The sequence below is a fragment of the Brachionichthys hirsutus genome, chromosome 15 (assembly GCF_040956055.1).
Source record: "Brachionichthys hirsutus isolate HB-005 chromosome 15, CSIRO-AGI_Bhir_v1, whole genome shotgun sequence".
Classification (NCBI taxonomy): Eukaryota; Metazoa; Chordata; class Actinopteri; order Lophiiformes; family Brachionichthyidae; genus Brachionichthys; species Brachionichthys hirsutus.
In genome coordinates this window covers 7,730,216-7,752,692 of record NC_090911.1, presented here as the reverse complement: position 1 = coordinate 7,752,692, position 22,477 = coordinate 7,730,216, and the positions used below count along the sequence as shown (strand labels likewise).

The window sequence follows — 22,477 nt, the reverse complement described above, 5'->3', positions numbered from 1 at the left end:
CCAGCCGTTTGGCTTTTGTTCCTCAATTTTCTGTTTGTTGCTGCTTGCATTGATTAATCACAAAGCAGTCACTGTCAAATATTTAATAGCAGATGACTCAAGGTTTCCCGCAAAATGTGAGACAGCTGCCTTTCAGGTGACTTGGCAGTGAAGTTTGTAGCGTGCGTCACTGCAAACAGGAGAATATTCCTTCATTAACCCTGCTGCTTCTATGCGTTGTCCCTGATAAAGCAATGAACAGATATAATATAGAAGAATTCTAAGTAATTAATTATGGTATAATCTGCTGAGATTAAACTATTCACTGATTTCTCTCCCACGCACCACTGGACTCCAGGAGAGAAGGTAATTTAGCAGCACAAACTTTCACTGAGATGTAGCTTCACCCCCCCCCTCACCTGAATGTGCACTGACACACACACACACACACACACACACACACAGTTTGCAGTTGAATGATTATGGGTGGGGGATCCAGAGACAGAGGTGCACCACTTGGGAATTTCACAGGCACGGGTCAAGTTTTACAGACGAGTGAGAACGTAGGTGGAAAATGACGACAAGACAATTTAAACTGAATAATTGAATAATAGATTTCACCAGAGGTGTCGCCAGACCCACTTTACGGAGGTGCATTCACCACTGTTGATCTGCTGGGTTCCTGTATGAAATGATGATGATGGTGATTAATGGGTGGGGGGGCTATCACTGCCCGAGTGGCGCTTTCTTTTCAGCAACGTCCCTGGATTTGATCCCCGTACTGTGAAGTCCGAGAAGGATTTCTATTCTATTTATTGTTTGACATCTATAAACCCCCTAACTCATAAAACGGTACTGACACACGACCACCCCAGCTTCTTGGTTCTGGTTCCGACCCAATCTGTTTGTCTCTCCTTCTCTCCAGCCTAGAAACAAGCAGGCTGCGCTGAAACATTACGCAGCAATGAAATGCGGACGCGCCACCTCCTCCTCCTCCTCCTCCTCCTCCTCCTCCCTTCACCGCCTGTTATCAGGAGTAGCCGGTGAGAAACCAAACGGAGAGAAGAACCGCCTATCGCTGAAAAAAAAAGAAAAAGAAAAAGAACTGGCCGCACCTCCGAGGGTCAAAGTCTGAACGAAACCGACGGAGGACCGGGCGAGACGGAGAAAAGTTGACGCTCCGGAAGGAGGACTAAGAAGTTAACAAGTCTGTTTTTTTTTTCCAAAACAATGGCTCCACTGCTGAAATGCTGCGTCTTTACGCTTCTGGCGTTCTTCTTCGCGGTAGGTTTAAAACGATTTTGCTCCTGGATTCACATTTAATTAAGAGCTATACAATGAACTGATCGCAAACACAGGTGTGGCTGTCCTGTGGCGAACTTTCCTAAAGCGCGATTTAAACTAAAGCAGAGAGTCCGTGCGCAGTTTCCGCGTCATGGCAACGGATCGTATATTTCTTTATTTCCTCTCCAGCAGTGGGATCTTTCCCCCTAAAACACAGGGGGGAGGGGGGGGGGGGGGTAGAGCCGTTAAAGGTCAAATCAAGTGTCTCCCAATTTTATTAAAAATGTTTAAAGGCTTTTATCTAAAGAGACTTTTCTTCTTTTCAAAGGAAAAATAAGAAGAGAATAAACGTATTGTTTTCTTTTATTTCCTTTCTTCTTATTGACATCATTATTGACATCAAACAAAAACATTCCGTAGGTTACACATGTATTTAATTTAATTTAATTAATTTATTTATTTTTTTACTGTGTGTAGCTACCATATAATTTATACATGAGCTGCATGAGGGACGATCTAGTATTTCCTCTCTCTGGTTTTTTACCTGCAGCTCGTTCCAGTGTGGGCTGGAGGAAGTCAAGCGGTGCTGCAGAGGCAGAAGAGAGAATGGATCTCTGCTCCCAGACAGCTGAAGGAGAACCACGATTACACGGGCTTGAGGAGTATTGCGAGGGTGTGTCATTTTTCTTTTGTTAAAAGCAAATATTCCCACTCTTCAGAATTATAAAAGAGCAGCCTGTGTAATATAATTTGCACCATTCTCAAGGTAATTGTTCCCACCTCACAGGTTATCCTCCAAATCCCTCAAGCCGTTCATGAATGCATCTTTTCTGAATCATCTCAGTATCGAGACTCAATCGCCAGAATATTATCTGGATTAATTTCTCATCTTGATATTGTATTTGGCTGCTGCTGCTGTAACATTAACATAGACACGTGTGTGATTGCTTTAGTCCCCAAAAAGATTTTTCAAGAAATTAAGTGCATTGCTTTAAAACAAAACTCTCCATGTAAATAAGTCACATTAAACTTTTCCTTACATTTTCACTGATTTTGTTTTTCAGATTCGCTCTGATAAGGAGAACTTTACGAAAATATACTACGAAATCTTTGGGCCTGGTGTTGAGCAGCCGCCTGTGCGTACATTTGGTGTCGAACCGGATACCGGCTTTGTGAAGATCTACCGCGTTCTTGACCGAGAAAATATCCCCTTCTATCATGTAGGATGGCTTACGTAAAATCTGAAGCATTGTTTTTAAGATTCACAGTGAGGAAGCGTTAAATTAGAAGCCACATCTCTCTTTTGCAGTTGATTGGTAAAGCAAAATATCCCGACGGAACCATGGCAGAAAAGGATATTGACCTCAAAATTACTGTTCTGGACGAGAATGACTGTCCGCCGATCATTACGGCAAACCAGGTCGGCTCTGTCAGCGAGTCGAGTGCAGAAGGTATTGTGAGGCATCTATTAGAAGTGTATGTGAGGTAGCAAAAAATAGTTTTGACCTGATGTATTTCATGAGTGTTGCTCATATCTAGGTACCACTGTAATGAGAGTCATTGCTACTGACGCTGATCAGGAGAACACGGCCCACACCAAGATCAGATACAGCCTTGTGGAGCAGGGGAGCTCGGCAGGGAGGTTCTTCATCAACTCTCAGACCGGAGATGTCATGGTTCTGCAGAACACGCTAGACAGGGAGGTGAGTCACTGTCCTGGATCTCTTCACCTGTCAGCTAATGCAACAGAGCTGTTGATCTGTAAATCTTTCACCATTAACATACTCTAATGATACCTGTCAGTGAGAATATAAATATATATATATGTAACTTTTTTATTGCATATATAATTTATAATTTATTATTATTATTTATTGTTTATTATTATATTGCAATCTAAAAATGAGAACATATTGATCAATTTACCATCTCATCTATTTTCTTTAGAGACAAGATTCATATAAGTTGATGATAAAAGCATCAGACCTTGATGGGCGTGCGGGAGGAAACACCGGAAGCGGAGAAGTTGAAATCAAAATCCTGGACATAAATGACAATATTCCGACTCTGGAAAGAGACTCGGTGGGTGAGAGACACAGTTGAGACCTTCATGGCTTGTGTGATTGCGTTTGACTGAATTTCTCAAGCCACTGTTGCTGCTTTGCTTTGGCAGTATGAAGGCAGTGTGGAAGAGAACACCATCAACACGGAGGTGATGAGGATCAAAGCTCTTGACATGGATCTGATTAACACTGACAACTGGCTCGCTGTCTTTGACATCGTCTCCGGGAATGAGGCTGGGTATTTCAGCATCTCCACTGATGCTAAAACCAATGAGGGAGTCATCATGATCCGCAAGGTAAAATAGTCTGTCTGTGGGATCAAACGAAGCAGTAAGGAAGGCACTAGCAGGAACTTTCTCCTTCACGTCTGTTCACTTGCAGGCCTTGGACTACGAGGAGCTAAAGGTGGTCAACTTGGGAGTGGCTGTGTCCAACAAAGCACAATACAACTTTGGCAGCGGATTCCAGGGAGGATCCATTGCCCAAAAATCCTATCCCATTCAAATCAATGTGGCCAATCAGAAGGAAGGTCCACGCTTCCATCCAAGTGTGAAAGTGGTGACTCTCTCTGAAGACAGCTCCTCCATTTCCCTTTACAAAACCATCGCGACCTATGCCGCAATCGACAGCGACACGCTAAAGACGGCCACCAACGTGAGGTAAAAAGACAGGGAGAGACGGATGCGGCTCCGATTTGATGCATTTCGCATTAATACTCTGGATGTTCATGTTCACAGGTATGCCAAAATACATGATGAAGACAACTGGTTGAGTATTGATGAAAAAACAGCAGACATCAAGCTCAATAAGCTGCCTGACAGAGAGTCCAAGTACTTGATCAATGGAACATATTATGCCCAAATCATATGCATCACCAACGGTGAGTCCTGTTAGTCCTCAAGTTCTCATTGCTCTATAGCCTGGGTTAATGTTATTAATCTCACTTTCTATTGGTTTTCAGATAGTCCCTCCAAAACGGCCACAGGGACCATAGCCATTCAGGTGGAGGATTTCAATGATCACTGTCCAACACTGACCTCTACATCTCAAACCATGTGCCTCGAGGACAATGCCATCTACGTCACCGCCATAGATGAGGACGACTTCCCCAATTCTGCCCCGTTTGAGTTCACTGTGATTCCCGGCAGAAGCGATGGAGACTGGATAGAGGAGCCACTTAATAGTAAGAGTGCATTTACAGCTTAGGCCATTTAGCCTCTTCAAGCTTTGTATTCAAAATAGATACATTTGGTATATAGGGTTTTCAAATATTACATTTCCAAATCCTCACATTGATGCGTTCCATTCTAGAGTCAGGATACTTGCTATTCACACGTTTAATTGCTGGGAAGGGTTGCCGAGTTTTGTCATTGCACTGGAATTGTCGTTGTTGTCATTAGTCCGATCTGTGCATATCCTGTTGTTACAAGTGAAAAGTCTGCCATCGCATAACCACATTGGTTTGATCACCTTAGTATAAAGAGCAGCAGCTCTAGACTAGAGGTACCAAAGTTCTTTCTAACTCCTGTAGTGCATTTTAAAATCTGGGTCATTTTGTAAAAATGTTTTACAGAAACCTCCGTCATTCTTCGGGATCAATCAAACTTGTGGCCAGGCATTTACAAAGTGGCGGTCCAAATCAAAGACCAGCAGGGGAAGTCGTGTGTTGACGATCAAGTGATGAATGTAATTGTGTGTAATTGCGATGAAAACACCCGAAGCTGCGTGCCACATAGTACATCAACTTCAAGTCTAGGCCCTTTAGGGGTTCTTCTTCTACTCCTGGGACTGCTGCTCCTCCTGTGTGAGTATTATTGTGGGTTTTCCTCTCTCTTTTATTTTGTTGGATTATCAATAACTTTCTTTGGCAAAGCTCCTTGCCCGAACACGTTGTGGCGTGCTCTGAGGTATTATTAAGCTTGGGTGGGTCCCAGGTATTTTCTGCAGGTGTTGGATCATGACTCGTTTATGTGTTCCAGTGTTGCCCCTCCTGCTGCTGTTCTGCCTGTGCGGAGGTGCTGCTGCCATGGGAAATTTCAAGCCCATTCCGTACGATACAAAACAACAACTGATCTCGTACCACACCGAAGGACAGGGAGAAGACAAGGTAAGGCGATTCCTTTAGTCACGGCTTCAATGGGGAGACAATTTTCATTTAAGAAAACGTGTAAATTGGCCTAAAATGCTGCAAACATTCATGGAAGCTGATATTTTTTTCACAGAAAGTTCCTCTTCTACATGCCCCAGTGGAAGTTGGTGCTGGCACAATGAAGGCCAAAAACATCCATGGCTATGGGGAGAGAGGGTACCTCGGGGGGCTGGTTGAATTAGGAGGAGGTGCTGGTTATGGCATAAATACTTCGACCATGACAGCTGAGGACATGCACCTTTACAACCAGTATAATCAGTCCAGCGGGCGAGTGGAGGTGGACTACTCAGGTGGTGCGATGCTGACTGGACAACAGCATCTGTTTGACAAATACAGGTCTGAGGCCTTTGACGGGATGGCTTTGTCTGATGAGTTCCTGGGGGAGTATTATTCAAGTGTGAGTGCACAAAAAGTCATAGAAAAGTCCAATCTGATCCAAGTCTTATTGTTTTAAGCAAAAACTCATGTGTCGTTTCTGTTTGCAGAAATCCAGCCATGCTGCACAGCAATTCCAGCAGAAGGACAGTTTCTTGGCCTATGACTATGAAGGTCAGGAGTCTCTGGCAGGTTCTGTAGGTTGCTGTAGCCTTCTAGACAATAATGATGACCTTGCCTTCCTCAATGACCTTGGGCCTAAATTCAAAACCCTAGCTGAGATCTGTCACGGGTCAGCTTTGGTCACAGAGACTATGGATACAAGGGTTTCAGTATCTCCACCCAGACCCGTGTCTCCTTACAGACCCTCCATATCCACCCACACACATGTCCATACTGACAGAGAAACATTTCAAGACAGGGACCATGTCAACATCAACACCATCAATACCTCCAATGTAATGTTTGATTCCTCCAACATCATCCAGGAGTCCCAAGCCCAAGCTTCAACCACTATTCCGAAGGTCCACGTCCAGAATAAAGTTATGGTTCCCAGTCAGCCACTGCTTGTACAGCAGCCCACTATGTACTATGCTGCCACACCCATGTATGTAGTCGAGCCCCAAAACCGTATGGTACTTGTGGCAGGGGCCCCCCAGCAGGCAGTGGGTCAAATTGGACTTAGTCAGGGGGTGGTGCAGGTTGGTGGTCTCCAAGGTTCTCAGGGTGTGGTCCTTGTAGATACTCAAGCTGGATTGGGTGGGGTGACAGGGCAAGTAGCACAAGTTCTTTCGCACGGAACCATCTCCAGGGCGAGACAAGTGTTGGTAGAGGATGGGTCTTCAGGTGGAGAGCAAGTTGTGCACTTAGCACAGGGTGTTTTTCAAACTGGACTGGGGTCAGCAGAACAGGGCTTGCAGCAGGCAGTGGGTCAAATAGGACAAATTGGACTTAGTCAGGGGGTGGTGCAGGTTGGTGGTCTCCAAAGTTCTCAGGGTGTGGTCCTTGTAGATACTCAAGCTGGATTGGGTGGGGTGACAGGGCAAGTAGCACAAGGTCTTTCGCATGGAACCATCTCCAGGGCGAGACAAGTGTTGGTAGAGGATGGGTCTTCAGGTGGAGAGCAAGTTGTGCACTTAACACAGGGTGTTTTTCAAACTGAACGTGGGTCGGCAGAACAAGGTTTGGAGCTCAGGCGTCAAGGTAGGCACGCAAAAACGCAGAGTTCGCAAGAATCTGCAGGTCCATCGGTGGACTTGACCTTTACAGCCAGACCCAAGTTGCAAGGAAGTCAGAAAGTGGTTGTGCAACGTAAGAAGGTGTCAGTGACCGAGAGAAATGTTCAGTCTAGTACGAGGGCTTAAAACTATATTAAATATGTGCACGAATGTCACAATATATTTCACTGTTCTAAAATGCACATCAGTAAATACTAGACGGATTGTGATGAAACGTAAAACATTTTTAGTCCATTTAGTGTAGTGATAACACTTTTTGTAAAATGTATTGCATTACATTGTGCTTTTTGTGGTCTTATCAATCAGACAAAACCTTACATATTAGCCAGTGCTCATACGTTCACACAGTGGTGACGGAGGTTACCACACAAAGCTGCAGTTGCATATCAAGAACAACAGTCACACTAATATCAGTATTTTTGATGTATGCATGCAGTCAGAACTTAGGATCCAATCTCTGATTATCGGGTTATATCCGTAGTTCAAAGATAGTATTGACTGCATGGTAGAGACGGCCATAAAAAATATTGGATTTACAAACATTAGTTTGTGAGTTGAAAGTGTATACTTTGCATAACACTACAGAATTTGGGCAAAGCAAAATGTACTTTGTGGCGTTGCATAACTCCTATCATGATTTGACTTTTTCCTCAATCTTTTGGTTGACTCATTGAGCAGCTAATGATAACCCTGAGAACGCTTTAAGCATTTCAAGTCCACATTTGCTTCAGGGCAGAAACGGGTAAAGTAAATACAAAAATAAAACCTTATCTCTAATCTAATCTCTAGAGCAAGCATTCCTGTTGAAACAAAAATCACTTTTTTTAGCAAATCACTTTTGTGCCATAAGATTACAGACTTTACAGTTGTTTATATTGTGTGTTTGTGGGTGGGTGCACTGGGTATGTGGATAGTAATCAAGGATAAGCTTTCCAAGCACTGAAAATATTTGGTTTGGCACTTTTTCCTTTCTTTTTTTATATGTGTGTTTTCTTCTCTGGTTTCTAATATGCTGTATTAATGATTGCTGCATGTGTTGCTATGAAACCCAATGCTAGAGTAGCGTAATTGCAGTTCTGGACCTGTGATGTTTTTCTTGTAATTTTTTCATGCATTGATGCACAATTGTCAAAATTAAGTGAAATAGAAAATAAACTTTGACTTTAAATCAGCAGAGCTACCAACTTTACTGAAAGAATCATATGTTCCGCCATGCTTTATTTTAGAAACTAATTTTACTGTATGTGCTGCCTCTGAACTTAAACACAACAGGCCCACAAGTTTTCTCTTATCCCCCATATTGATTTGCATCCTTACAATCTATCAGCTGAGCAATGATGAAATATTAGAAACTCCAACTGTTTGCATAGACAAACCATCCAGCCACAGAATGTTAGGTTTGCCATGTAACAGAAAACGCTCCAAGCATCACGCATATTTCCTTGTAGTAAGTTAAAACAGGCTTTTTTCAGTGAGATGAAATGTCAAACGAGTTTTGCCTGAAGGATCTTCAAGTAGGCAGTGGAATGTTTTCTTTTTCACTGCATGCTGATAAGATCAACCTATGCTTCAAAAACAAAGGTAAAGTTTAAAAAAATGGGGTTTACTCAAACTAGAACCGAAGACTGAACTTAGGAGATGTGTAAAAGTCATCAAACATGTTCTACCACTTTCTCAGGTGTCAGACATCCAGTCATGTCAACAGATGGGTGTGTCCGATGGTGTGCTGAGGAAGCTCATTTGTATGCTGATTCAGGAAGTGTATGTAAGCGTCGAATCCCTGCTGCAGAATGAAATAAGACATGTTAATGTAAGGATGGCTTCTGGACAGAATTAACTTGAGCCCGTCATCAGTTTTATCATCTCCAGTCTAGAGAGGGTTTGCCTAATATGACTTGGAATTCTAAAGACATCACTGAGTTGGCCTGACATCTTGGATCAAACCTGTTACTCCACTGTGACTTTGCTGCTCTCATTTAAAGAGAAACGTTTCTAAGGGTTAAACAGGGTAAAAAAACAAAGGACTTCCTTACTCCCTCTGCAGGGTTTTTATTTTATTTTATTTAAATGGAGTCTTGAAATGTTAGCCATCAGTCATGTCGAAACAGATTTTCTCATTTGCTTCAGTAAAATTCCTGCTTTGACAGCTGTGACTGGGCGTGGACCCAAAAAAAAGAGCATAGTTCAACTCCATGGAAAGTATTTCAACGGTTGGTATCTCACTGCGAGTCTCATCACCTCGCTCTCATGCTGTCAGTATGACAGTATGCCAGGTATTTGTTGTTCTCCTGTCATTGGTTTTCATTCTGGTTGTTTGGACGGTGAGTCAGTCGACCACTAAGATAAAAAAAAAAAAAGCATCTATGATGGATCTATATCTTAAGGAAATAAAAAATAGTGATAAATGAGTCATTCTTATTGACTCATTTATCTCTATTCCCTTATTATCTGTGGAACCATCAATAAAAACATGACAGTATTAACAGGACTGAATCTTTTATTCAAGATTTGAGAGAGAGAAATGTTGAGTACATGTTGAAAGAGATGTGGCAAAAACTTTCAGTCAGGGCGAAGGCTGTACGTTTGGTGCTGGGAAAGCATGGCATGGAGAAACGATGGCTGTTCTAAAGACATTCCTCAGGTTCTAACGCCGCCGATGACGGCGGTCAAAAAGAGTCGGGACTCTTTTACTACTGCACATCACATTATTTAACAAAGTACTACTTTCTCAATGCATTTGTCAGACAGTCATGCTTCGTCATAGTTTCAGATCAGTGGTTTCAAAAATTAATGCCGAATGCCATGACGACCGTCATCCTCATCTTCTAGTTCATCTTCTTCGTATTCGCCAATCTCGTCAGCAGTGGCGTCCTGGTACTGCTGATACTCGGACACCAGGTCGTTCATGTTGCTCTCTGCCTCGGTGAACTCCATCTCGTCCATGCCTTCTCCGGTGTACCAGTGGAGGAAGGCCTTGCGGCGGAACATGGCTGTGAACTGCTCCGAGATCCTCCTGAACAACTCCTGGATGGCCGTGCTGTTCCCAATGAAGGTGGCGGACATCTTGAGGCCACGGGGGGGGATGTCGCAGACAGCCGTCTTGACGTTGTTGGGAATCCATTCGACGAAGTAGCTGCTGTTCTTGTTCTGCACATTCAGCATCTGCTCGTCCACTTCCTTCATCGACATGCGGCCGCGGAAGATGGCGGCCACAGTGAGGTAGCGTCCGTGGCGAGGGTCGCACGCTGCCATCATGTTCTTGGCGTCGAACATTTGCTGCGTGAGCTCCGGCACGGAGAGCGCGCGGTACTGCTGGCTGCCTCTGCTTGTGAGAGGCGCGAAGCCTGGCATGAAGAAATGCAAGCGAGGGAAGGGCACCATGTTGACAGCCAGCTTCCGGAGGTCAGCGTTGAGTTGGCCCGGGAAGCGGAGGCAGGTGGTCACGCCGCTCATGGTGGCTGACACAAGGTGGTTGAGGTCGCCGTAGGTGGGCGTGGTTAGCTTCAAGGTGCGGAAGCAAATGTCGTACAGGGCCTCATTGTCGATGCTGAAGGTCTCGTCCGTGTTTTCCACGAGCTGGTGGACGGACAGAGTGGCGTTGTAGGGCTCCACCACGGTGTCGGACACCTTCGGGGACGGCATGACGCTGAAGGTGTTCATGATGCGGTCGGGGTACTCCTCGCGGATCTTGCTGATGAGCAGCGTGCCCATCCCCGAGCCTGTGCCTCCACCCAGCGAGTGGGTGAGCTGGAAGCCCTGGAGGCAGTCGCAGTTTTCAGACTCCTTCCTCACCACATCGAGCACCGAGTCCACCAGCTCCGCTCCCTCCGTGTAATGGCCCTTGGCCCAGTTGTTTCCGGCTCCACTTTGCCCTGCATGACGCATGCAAAGTTAGGAGACAAAAGCACGTTCAACAAACGGCTGTCTGCTGAGGCGTGCGCTACAGAAGGTGTGATTTGTAAGTAATATCTGTGGTCGATGCGAGTTCTTTTGGGGATCTGTGGCTTTTCCTCTTGTGCCACTGAGTTTGGAATTTAGGGAAGTCTCAAAAGCTTTTGACTGAAGTCAAATTCATTCTATTAATGTTTCAGTCGAGCTACGGCAACCTTCATCAATTATCAATGGACGTTATAAAGAAAATGTTGATTTTACAACAAAGTTATCGTTATAGAATAAGCAGAACTCCCTTTTAATTTCACTTTCATTCATTTAAATCAATCAATGTTTCACTGGGAATCTCCTAGAGAAGTAAATGCTGGCTTTATGTCCAGTCTGGCACCATTTTAATCTGCTTTTAAAGGCTTGATTAGACTAAAAGGAAATGTTTTTCCACTGCTTTTTTTTTTATTTTATTTTAGATGCTACTCTGAGGTAAATCATATTCCTGGAGAGCTATTCGTTTATTCATTCCCATTAAATTCAATGGAAGATTAAAGACAGTCTTTTCAGTTTGTGTTTTTTTTTGGTGAGACGAAATGGACTCATCTGCTACTGGAACTTATTAGCCCATGTGTCATCAATTCTTTTTTTTTTTTGCTGAGTCACTGTGAGCGCATCAGCACATTGTAAAGAGGCTGCAAAAGGGAATGTAAAATACTGCACAGTGCTCTCCGACCGAGCGAAGCACAGCTTGACAGGATATGACAGCAGCTGCTGACTGGGTGTGCAGTGGCATCAGGAAGACACGGGTGACAGCAGGATTTATTGGTTCGCTCACCAAACACAAAGTTGTCGGGCCTGAATAGCTGTCCGAATGGCCCGGAGCGAACGGAATCCATGGTTCCTGGCTCCAGGTCGACCAGAATGGCACGGGGGACGAATTTGCTTCCTGTGAAGGAAAAGTATCAGAGGACAGAGGGAGAGAGAGTGGATGGGAGGGTGTAGTAAGGAACTGACAGTCTCAGCGTGTGTGATATGAGGCGCATCATGTAAACTGATCTATAATGATGCAGAGGGTGGTGTAATAATTTGGGCGAACGTCTCTTTCGTGAAAGGAGAGACTTGAAGACACAATATCTCACAAGCCCAATTGATTTTATTCAACACAGAGATCTAACTGCGAATCTTCACAGATGCCCTCTGTTGCTGTTTTTCCCTCACTTTACTTTGTCCCTCCTCTCTTCCTGTAACACCTCTTGTGAGCAAACCCTTTCGGCATGCTTGCACTACTTATTCTAGCCTATAGTTAGGCTTTTAAAAATGCCGACGTCTGCAAATCCTGTTCAGAGGAAGATGTCAGATGTCCGTTGTGCCGTGCACAAATGTCTTCTCATAATCGTGCAAGCATGCACGCAGCCCCGCCGTGGCTCGTTAAGATCAAAGAGATTTTAATCATTCCTCGGACAGGTCGCTATTCTGTCCTGTCCATTCGGTCAGGACAGAATAGCGACCCGGCGGATGAGGCTGACATCAGCACGCAACATGGAAACAAAGAATCGATTAGGCCTGCAGCCCGGGATATATAAGAGCCGATCTTAATCCTCACTAAACATGAATCGAGGTCTGTTCTAACTTGTCCTAATTCTGACATGATGAGTCCAGAGGCTGAATACTGAAACTCACTCTCAGCCTTTAATGCACAGCTGCCACAAAAAAAATAATAACATGAATTGCATTTAACATGACTCATGGCTAAAATAAGACCCAGACAAGGGCACAGCAAATGTATAGTTGCCTATGGAGAGACTGCAGATACCTGTACTGCCTATAGAGATTTGGGGGGGGGGGGCAAAGGAGACAGAGAACAGAGACATTTGACGAGAATCAATGTCCTTGCTGTTTCCTGCTGTCTCACTTTCCATTTGCGGTATAATAACGTCATGCAAGGTTAATGCGTGTGCCAAATTAAACAGATGCAAAGATATAGTGTATTTAAAATATCATTGTTTACCCGATGCCTCATTGTAGTACACGTTTATCCTCTCCAGCTGCAGGTCACTGTCACCTTGGTAACTCCCAGTAGGATCTACGCCATGCTCATCACTTATCACCTCCCAGAACTAGGATGAGACAAACACAAATCAAGAATTCTCTTGAATTTCAGGTGTTGGATGGAGATTTAATGACGTGAAAACGCGTGAAAGCACATGCGCGTCAAGGCTTATTTTAGTAATTGCGCATCTGCACACGCAACAGGACACGTCACTGCAGCACCTGACTCCGCGCCCAAACCAGGCCCAGACGAACCGCACCCTGCACAAAACATTTAACAATCGACCCCACAACTTTTTATTTATCCAGTATTGTCCCCGAGAAGACAAAAATAAGCCAAAAAATAATTATTGACTAGAATCAATGTCCTTGTTTGTTTGTTTTTTTTCTTTTTCTGCCGCACGTTCTTTTCCGTGCGTGACCGCTGCCTGGTACACGAAAGAGAAACAAACACGCACATACACACGCATCTCACCCACGGACAATTTGATGCGACTAATTCACTTAAGATGCGGTTATTTTTCGGGGGTGGGAGGAAGCCGAATAACCCACGCAGACACGGGGAGACCATGCAGAGTCCGCACATATAAGAGAGGGAATAGAACCTGGCACCTTTTTTTTTTTTTTTTTTGCTGTGATGCAACAGCGTTACCCACTGCGCCACCGTGCCGCCCTACTCCGTCCTATTAACTGAAAAAAAAAAAAAAAAAACACGTCCTTATAAATCACACACAATTATACCTTCGCCCCAATCTGGTTTCCGCACTGTCCAGCCTGAATGTGAACGATCTCCCTCATGATGTCCAGCGGATGCGGCCAAAGAGCGTCTTCTAGCGGCGTCGCGTCTTCAGTCTCTCGCCGCTGTGGTCCTCAAAGTCGGCACTCGTCTCATTTCTAGGATGAAATGTTGAGTCAGCGAGAGATAAACGCGCTGCTGCTCAGATGACGTCACACAGCGTCCCGACATCCCCAGACCCAGTCAGCCAATAGGAGCGCCCCGTTATGATGCAGTGGACCAGAGCATCTTGCCGCGTCATCCTCCATCCTCCATCAGTCTGTTCTACCTTTCTCTTGGGTTTTAATACACGAATATTTTTGTTAAGGTAATGGTACGACATTCACCGGCTGGAAATATTTTCTTCATCACGAATGCTTTGGGCTGGTTCAAATTATGACGAGGCTGTTGATCCTAACAAAAGGTTGAAAACGTCACTTAAAATTCAGATGAGTCATTTGAATAAGTTTGAGCTCAGAAATGGTCACGGTTTAGTTAGACGAAGAAAAAAACGTACAATGTGCGTGTTACGGATTGAAATCTTAAAGCTACAGGAGCCATCCCAGGATGGGTTAGTTTGAAGTTGAAGCCATTAAAATTAGTCTGAGTGTTTAAAACTAGTTTACAAAAAATAGTGTGAGGAGTTTCTTTGCACCCAGGGGACACACATCAGTGTTGTCACCATGATGGCATTCGTTGACAAAAATCACCTTCATTCCGAGGGAAATTGTCATCAAGAACTATGGAAATATTTTTCTAATTCTTATTTTTGCTCAACAAACATATTTATTTTAAGGTAAGAGCTACTAGAAGTTAACTTTGTCCCCAAACTCAGTTGTATACAAGCTCTTCATTTTTAAATATCAAAATTGTGCTAAAGGGAATGTAAAAGATTAAAAAAAACAAAGATACATTCTTTATCATGATATATATACATGTATATGTACAATGTACTCAAAGACAAAATAAAATGTTTGTAAAATGTACTTCAAAAGCAAACTTAATGGGCAAAAGTTTTTTCAATGGCAAGGTAGCAAAATCCACCACTCCAGTATATGGCTTTTAAATATGTATACCGTAATAGTTTTAAAGCACTGGTCTGAAGAACCACTCTATGCTCAAAATAAAGATTAATATTTTTGTCCAAAACAAGACAAATAGCAGTTTCATGTATAACAAAATACTGAAAGGTTTTGTTTTTGTGACAGTCAGAGATCTATGAAATATAAAAACAAAGGGCTCACTGATATGCACAGCTGATCAATAAATAGTGGTTTATTTTAACAACAGGTATGGCTTATATACAAGTGCATTATGTCTGTTAAAAAACAAAAACAAACCAATGAAATGAAATGAAACCAAACAGTCAAAATGTTTTAAATGGTATACAATCCATGTTTTTCCAGTTTTGTTGTTGTTGTTTTTTTTACATTCATTCAAATGAGTCTGACTAGCGAGAGAAGCAAATCCTGCAATGGGAACACTGGACACTTCACGTCTGAGACTTTAACACACACATTCAGAACAACTCAACAGTTCATAAACGATCATCTGATCCTTCACTTGAAGCCGTGTCTCTAGACCTTTAAGTATTTACAAAGGCATGACTCAATGTTATTTTTTTATTTTTGCTTTTCCACTTTCCGCTGGTCTATTTTTTCACACATTGCTTTGGTTTGCATTTTATACCGATTCATAATTTGAATTCTACTTCAATAAAATAAAACGCTTGCAGATGCAATTTGCGCCAATCAGCACCCTGACATAGCTGTGATGGTGGAAGCAGGACTTCTCCGAGAAGACATGGACGTATTTATTGTGCTGCATTACAGTACACTGGATTTGCTTGGAGCTTTGGCGATGCATTTCAATTTAATGCAATACACACACACACACACTCAGACAAAGATGTGATCACTAACAGACGAGTGTGCTGATTCATGTGCCACTGCAGTCGCCACTGCAGACGCCAAGATTTCCTTATTCAATCCAGCGTCAACACTCTGTGCCACAAAGTGGATTAAACGCGGCCTATTGCAAAAGTTCATGCCTTTCTGCCCTGCATTAAAAATCCCGCTCAATTTTCCCTTTCTGAAATGTTTGAGGCAAAATAAAAATAAAAAATCAACATCACATGTTTGTAGGGCATTGTGCTTTGAGGCTTAGCAGCATGGCATATGTGTATGTTAAAAAAACAAAAAAAAGTTCACATGAATTTTTCACTAAATGGAAGTTTTGTTGATTTGCTGATCTATTAAAAGTTCCCGGCTGACTAAATGGAAAAACAGAGCTTCCCCGCTCTGAAGCTGCATTAGAATTGAAGCGACCAAGGCTTGCTGGACCATTCGGGGGTTGCACTGCATGGGATGAAAGACAAAGAGGAAGTCTCCATTCCAGACTGATGCGGTCCCCGAATGACACTTATTGTAAATAAATCAGCAACACTTCCTGGATAAATGCAATACAATGAGTCAAAGTGAGTTTAATCACAATTGAAATTATAAGACATCATTTAGTTGTCTCTTAAGTTTGACAATCACGTAGTTATTTATTATTATTATTATTATTATTATTGTTGATGTAAACAGTGGTCTGTCCCTGGTCATCGATCTTTTTCCTCACGTCTATCGCGACCTCCAGTGCGTAACTGCAACCTTCAAGTTACACGCAGTCTTAAGTCAAATATTCCACAGCTGGATACAGGCTTCGGAAGAGAAGCAGAACAGACTCATCATGGGCTTCACCTGTATTCCAAAATGTCAATCTGACAAGATTGCATTTCTCTTAAGGTAAACATAGTTGTGCATTTGAGTGTGGTAACGTGTACTATGTCGATGTCAAGGCATGCTGTGGGGAAACACAATGAAGGGTTAACAACGCCGTGACAGCTGCCAGTCGCGTCCACCGTTTAGTAATTGGCTCGTTTTCTGTTAATTTTTTTTGCTTTAGTGTGTTTTTATTTGCTGATGAGTTCACAATTCATTCCACTTATGGACTCACTTGCAAATAATAAGATGCCATCGCACCAGGGTGCCACAAATACTGTCACAATTAAGCATCGGTTTGTACAATGAGGACAGGTCACGGGGCTATTATTGCAAAAATACTTTGAATTATAAAACTCAAACTTAACTTATGCATTTACTTACAATACCACATTTACAAATCACCACTTTAAAGTTAATTGGTTGAAACGATTGGTAAAATAAGTTCCTTCCGTCCGACAAGGCGTCGTCTTTCTTTTCTCCAATATGACCCACATCATGATGAAAGCAATTAGGCTCATCTGTCAGTTCTATTTATTACATTAAGATCTAAACTTTGGAATGGGATTGGTCCGATTCAGTTTAATACTGTCTCCGCATTTTTTTATTTATGTTTTTGGCACTGTCTATTTAATTTTGGTCAGAGTAGTTCTTGGCGTTATGTTGAGAAAAATCCCTCAAATTAATTTTGTTCCAATAATAAAATAAAAAATACTTTGTAACATTCAGAATTGTTGTCCATTCGGGTATAAGGCATAACAATTTTGTACTGTACAAATATTTTAGTTCATTCATTAATCTCCTTGAAGAAGGGATGATCGTAATCGTCTTATCTTCAGCCGCTTATCTGAACTAGGGGTTGCGGGTTATGCTGGAGATCCCAGAATGGCTACGTATATCCCGGATGAGTCGCCAGCTCATCGCAGGGCCACGCACAGACACTCTAAATTCACGCTCGCATTCACACCCATGGACAATTTAGTGTGACCAATTCACCTAAGTTGCATGTTTTTGGAGGTGGGAGGAAACCGGAGAACCCGGAGAGAACCCACGCAGAGACGAGGAGAACAAACAAACTCCGCACAAATATTTTAGACACCGATATATATTTTTTTAGCATGATTGCATTTTTTTCAGCAGTCCTCTCAGCAATTGTGGGTGTAGTTGTCAGTCTCTTTCAAATGTCTCACTCATTTAAATCAAAGTAGTCTATTGGCTGGTGATTTCCAGTGACATTCAGAAATAGTAGAAGATACCGTCACAAAAATCAGCCTCCGGCATCTCTCACTTGCGTTGTCTCGTTCGTGGGATAAATGCAGGAAGTGAGGACACTGGAAACGTACAGTAGCGAAGACATGTCTGCTCAACACCAGGATGAGGACAGACTTCAGTGGTTGGACAGCCTGCGGTTGGAGCTCGACAAGCTCACACACCCCCTTCTTTATTATTCATGTTGTGTTGGTTGCTTCCACGGCAACCGTAAAAGCCTCTCCTTCCCTTGCTGCAACACTAGATCATGATGACGGCGCGCCATTGATAGCATTGTTCTCTGTGCAGTCACTGTCCCTGATGGAAAGGATACCGGAGTCTATGGGGGAGGAGACAGTGCAGTCTATTAGAGACGGAGGCCCTGCCTCTGCTGAGCTTGAATCTGGAACCTCTTCTGAAACTGTGGGAGCCGAATCAGCCGACTCCTGCACAGGCTGGATAAGGTTTGGGGTTATCTCGATGGCTGAGCCCGTTGTGAGGCCAATTTCTGTGACGGGGAGAATGTTAGGAATCGGCGCAGTGGTGTCCGTATCTATTACAGGGGCTGTCAGAGAGTCTACCGAGGGCTCAGGGCCCGAGTCTATAGGTGAGGTGGGGATGGTTGAGGGGGAAACGGTGACTGGACTTGGAGGAGTAGGGGAGCGGGGAGATGTATTATTAACATAGGGAGCATTAGAGTCTAACAATGGAGGCAGGGAGTCTATGACGGGAGGTGTGGGGGAGTCTCTAGTGGAAGGAGGAGGTTTAATTTGATCGACTATTTCAACCTGGCAGGGAAACTCGGGGTCGGGGAGGGAGCTAATGGATGGAGGGGGTTCAGGAACAGGTGAGTGAGTCGGGGATGGAGGTAGACTGTCATGCACGGATGGAGCCGGTGAGTCTGCTAACACGACATGAATGTCCTCTGGCAGAGATGGGTCAATTTCTGGGGCGATACCCTCAATCTCATCAGCCGGCGGGTCTGGGGAGTCGAGCGTAGAACGAGGCCTGGGTTCAATGATGGGTGTGGTGCAGATCAATAAGGGGGCAGGCCCAGTCTGAGGGTCAGTGGGGGTGGAAGAGTCTACTGGCGGGGTAGTGGCCGACGCTTTGGTATGGGAAGAAATAATGTCATTCAGTTTAGGAATCGCCGAATCATCTCCTATTTCTGAAGCATCCTCTGCATCTGATAACAGCGGGTCGGTGGCACATGGAGCTTTGTGCAAAGGAGTGGAAGACAGAGGGTGATCTCTACTAACTTGTATGATGCCATCGTTACCCTGGGCTGTATTCGGATCTGTGGATGAAGATGAAACTGAGGGACCATTGGGGTCTTCAGTCTCCGGCTTGTCAGGGTGCACCTCCTTGACAGCGGAAGCAGAAGTATCAGCGGCAGCAGCGGTCAAATCAGCAGCCGAAGATGCAGTGGAGTCCATGGTGGATGCGACAGTGGCGGCTGCCTCGTGGAGCGGGGTGTCGTGCACCCTGGCGTAGTCCCTGTTGCTCTCGGACCTGGCCAGCAAGAGGCGCTGTTCTCCAAGTTTCCTTGGGGGAAGGAGAGGTTGCCGGGTGTAGTTCTCACCGTCGGCCACGGTCTCAGGGAGGGGCTCGTTGCGTGTCTCGGGCAACAGGAGAATGCAAATGATGCAGATGAGAGTGCAGCAGGCAAAGATAATGTGGTGAAGGAAGTAGCCCTTTTGATTGTGCAGCTCCATGATGGGGGCAGTCAGCATGCCAAACCCAGCACTGGCCAGGACCAGGCCCAGAGCGCCGCCCCTGCCATGAGATGGAGAACATTAATGATTTATAGTCACACATGCAGAAAAACATCTCATACATCTCCTGTAAACCAATTAAGGGGGGCGTCGCAGCCGGCCACATTTAAAGCATGAAGATCTATCATGTAAAGTAGTTGTCAGAAGGAAAGCCTTATTTCTGTGGCATGCCTTGCTGACGTAGCACTGCGATATAATCAAACAGCAGCAGAGAGTGCTGCAGAACCGCCCAATGACCTTCTCTAAATGCAGCAGCATTCGTCCACAAGAGGCCACCGTTGGAGCACCGACAGAGGGGCAACCCCCCACCCCCCCCCCCTTTACATACTCAGCCTCCTCAGAGGATCCAATCCCAGCGAGTCAGTAACGCTCACCTGATCACAGTGGGTGAAATCTCAGCACAGAAGAAGATGCTCAAGCTGCTGACTGCGTGGGAGGAAAACATGCCGATGATGGAGAAGGCGATGGAGAAGTTCTTCTTCAGTGTGTCTGAGCTGTCTGCAGAAAAAGGATCAGACACACATAAGGTGTTCACACTTGGTCATCTGTGCGGCACATGTGCATTTAACAATTAAAGGTGGGGCTTAAAAGTGTTAAACAGGACGATGTTTTATCAAAGTGGTGCAATTTGAAAAAAAAGTTCATTTAGGTTTCACAGATGTCATTGTCTGAGGATTTTACTGCCTCATCTAAATTCTTGGTTCGTGTGAAACGTTCTTAGAGACCAGAGGTCGGCTTGATTCCTCCAAGATCGGTTTATCACCATTGGTATCTTGAATAACGGAGCTCGAGTCTAATCAGAATGATAAAAAAAAGAAAATCTGCACAAAATACATACCGTCTGATTTTGAAAATGAATGAATAGGATGAATGTATTTCAATGAATGGATTTGATGAGACGGGAATTTAAAAATAATTTATGACTTCACACTGTCTGCTAGAGAAAATGTAAGTCATAAACCTAAACAATAATTGTTGGCCACATACTATGTTGTGGGTATCCGGTGCTTTTATTAGAATGAGTCAGAGAGGAACTATCGGTGCCTCGAGTACTTTTTAGGATTGCAACATGATAAAAACTGTATAAATAGGTTCAGAGCAGGACATGTTCTAAAACCTCATCAAAATCGTGCAGCAGATGAAACATTTTCATTCACACTTTGAAAAACGTGAAGCTGATCAGGTTATGGACCCAAGTCAAAGAGCAGAGATCCTACCTATATTCAGTTGGACGCTGTACTTCCCCAGCACTAGAGAATGAGAGACATTAACAGACAAGTGTCAGTGGGAAAACACAACAGTAATTATGATGACACACAGTCAGATAAGGCAGAATATCCGGAGTCAGCCGCTAGAAACGCAAACACGCACACATGTTGGGCGACGAAGGTCAAGCATGCTGTTACATCATCGACAACTTCAAATGGGATCGTGAAACATGAGCATAACCTTGAGGTGTTGACTCGGGTTAAACATTAAGTCGCACTCACTGGTAACCAAACAATCTGACTCGTGTACCGTTTTGATCTGAAGCACTTTTTCGGCACACATTGACTAAAGCGGCAGTTTTTAAGCCACGCTCACACATTTCATTACAAACCACTAAAAGTAACTATGCCCTTATAAAAAATACACCGTCACAGTCAGGATTTGATGTCAATTCATTCTTTATAAAGATGATTGAAACCAATGTTATAAAAATAAGAATATTGTTTACAGTATAAAAATAATTATATGGAGAATTTATTTAAAATAATTTATAAGGAGGTCAAACCTATATTTAAAGCACTGAATGTAATGTAGCGGCATCTCTCTACAGCTTAATTAAAACCATGTGGAAAATAGTTTTGATGGCATGTGTTGAAATTTGAAAAATAACATAATAATAATTAGCCACCCTGTCATTTAATTCTACCATTTTATTCTACAGACTACTGATCGGTTTCAATCCTTTCCTCAAAATGGAACTCTAACATGGTTACTCAAAAATAAATGTGCACACACACACGTCCCCCATAAAGCACTCACGGTTGAGCAGGCCCAGCTGCAGCAGCGATGCCAGGGCAGTGATGATCATAAACATGAGAAGGCCACCTCGTCGCCCCATAAGTCCCACGGCCGGACACAGAGCCAGGACGGACGCCACCGCTATTCCTGCCATGGTGTAATAGTCTGCATAGAAGTTATGGAACATGGTCGTCTCCTGAGCCTCAGGGTCCATCATGCTGCGGGCAAAGCAGTGGTGGATGCCGTAGCCGGTTAGCCTGGGCAAAGAATATACGGAGGACATGTCAAGGATGGCAGTGGCTAAACTCTGTGAAACTCATTTAATGTATGTGTGGTAGGGAAGAAAATAAATAAAGGCTGATTTAATTAAAACAATAAAAAAAAGAGGGGAGGGATAAAACACAAAGGGAGGAGACGCAAAGAAAAACTAGAAAACGACAATCAGAGATTGCAGACCCTCGCCTCCAAAAGACTATTCGATCTTGTGAGACAGTAAACAGGGCTGGATCAGAGGGGCCAAACCTGCTCTCGCTTGCCGCTCCGGAACGTACTACAAGAGTCCTTCTGGACTCTTTTTCCCATCATGCCATTCGTGTCCCTCCCTCTTAAAGTGACACTCCCACGTTACAGCACAGGCACAAATCCAGATGTAAAAATAATTCTAGAATCTGGATCCAGATCCCCATCAACGGCATTCTCGGGGAGGACCGAGCCACGGACAGAACCTTGCTTGTGTAAAAATTTCAAGTCGATTGGGTTACTAGTTTTTGAGTTATGCGCGCGGACAGACAAACAAACAAACAGACAAACGGACCCAATTGCAATACCCTCGCCTCCCCTTCGGCGAGGGTAAAGAGCCAAGCAAATTCAAAAGATGTCATGAGGAGG

At 43.9% G+C, this 22,477-nt stretch overlaps 2 protein-coding genes across 3 annotated transcripts in view; one reads left to right on the top strand and one right to left on the bottom strand.

The window, feature by feature from the left end:
- Positions 1–1,209: 1,209 nt before the first annotated feature.
- dsg2l (desmoglein 2 like) lies at positions 1,210–8,259 on the top strand. Its single transcript, XM_068748375.1, has 15 exons — positions 1,210–1,263; positions 1,814–1,936; positions 2,328–2,483; positions 2,573–2,714; positions 2,803–2,966; positions 3,211–3,345; positions 3,437–3,622; positions 3,708–3,985; positions 4,064–4,206; positions 4,288–4,509; positions 4,900–5,130; positions 5,306–5,433; positions 5,549–5,872; positions 5,961–6,512; positions 6,774–8,259. The coding sequence occupies exons 1-15, from the start codon at positions 1,210–1,212 to the stop codon at positions 7,212–7,214; spliced, it is 3,279 nt and encodes a 1,092-aa protein (XP_068604476.1). The 3' UTR covers positions 7,215–8,259.
- Positions 8,260–9,615: 1,356 nt separating this feature from the next.
- LOC137904656 (tubulin beta-2A chain-like) overlaps positions 9,616–22,477 on the bottom strand; it is a 32,607-nt gene continuing 19,745 nt past the window's right edge. Inside the window, exons 7-14 of one of the 2 annotated variants that reach the window (XM_068748858.1) lie at positions 21,611–21,846; positions 20,800–20,832; positions 19,957–20,080; positions 19,169–19,583; positions 13,761–13,808; positions 12,979–13,087; positions 11,806–11,916; positions 9,616–10,960 (exon numbers count right to left, since the gene is read on the bottom strand). In XM_068748858.1, the coding sequence (XP_068604959.1) occupies positions 9,876–10,960; positions 11,806–11,916; positions 12,979–13,087; positions 13,761–13,808; positions 19,169–19,583; positions 19,957–20,080; positions 20,800–20,832; positions 21,611–21,846 (2,161 nt within the window). In that variant the 3' untranslated portion in view covers positions 9,616–9,875. Of the gene's footprint in view, positions 10,961–11,805; positions 11,917–12,783; positions 12,793–12,978; positions 13,088–13,760; positions 13,818–19,168; positions 19,584–19,956; positions 20,081–20,799; positions 20,833–21,610; positions 21,847–22,477 lie in introns of those variants that run through there. The other variant, XM_068748859.1, reaches the window with a different exon arrangement.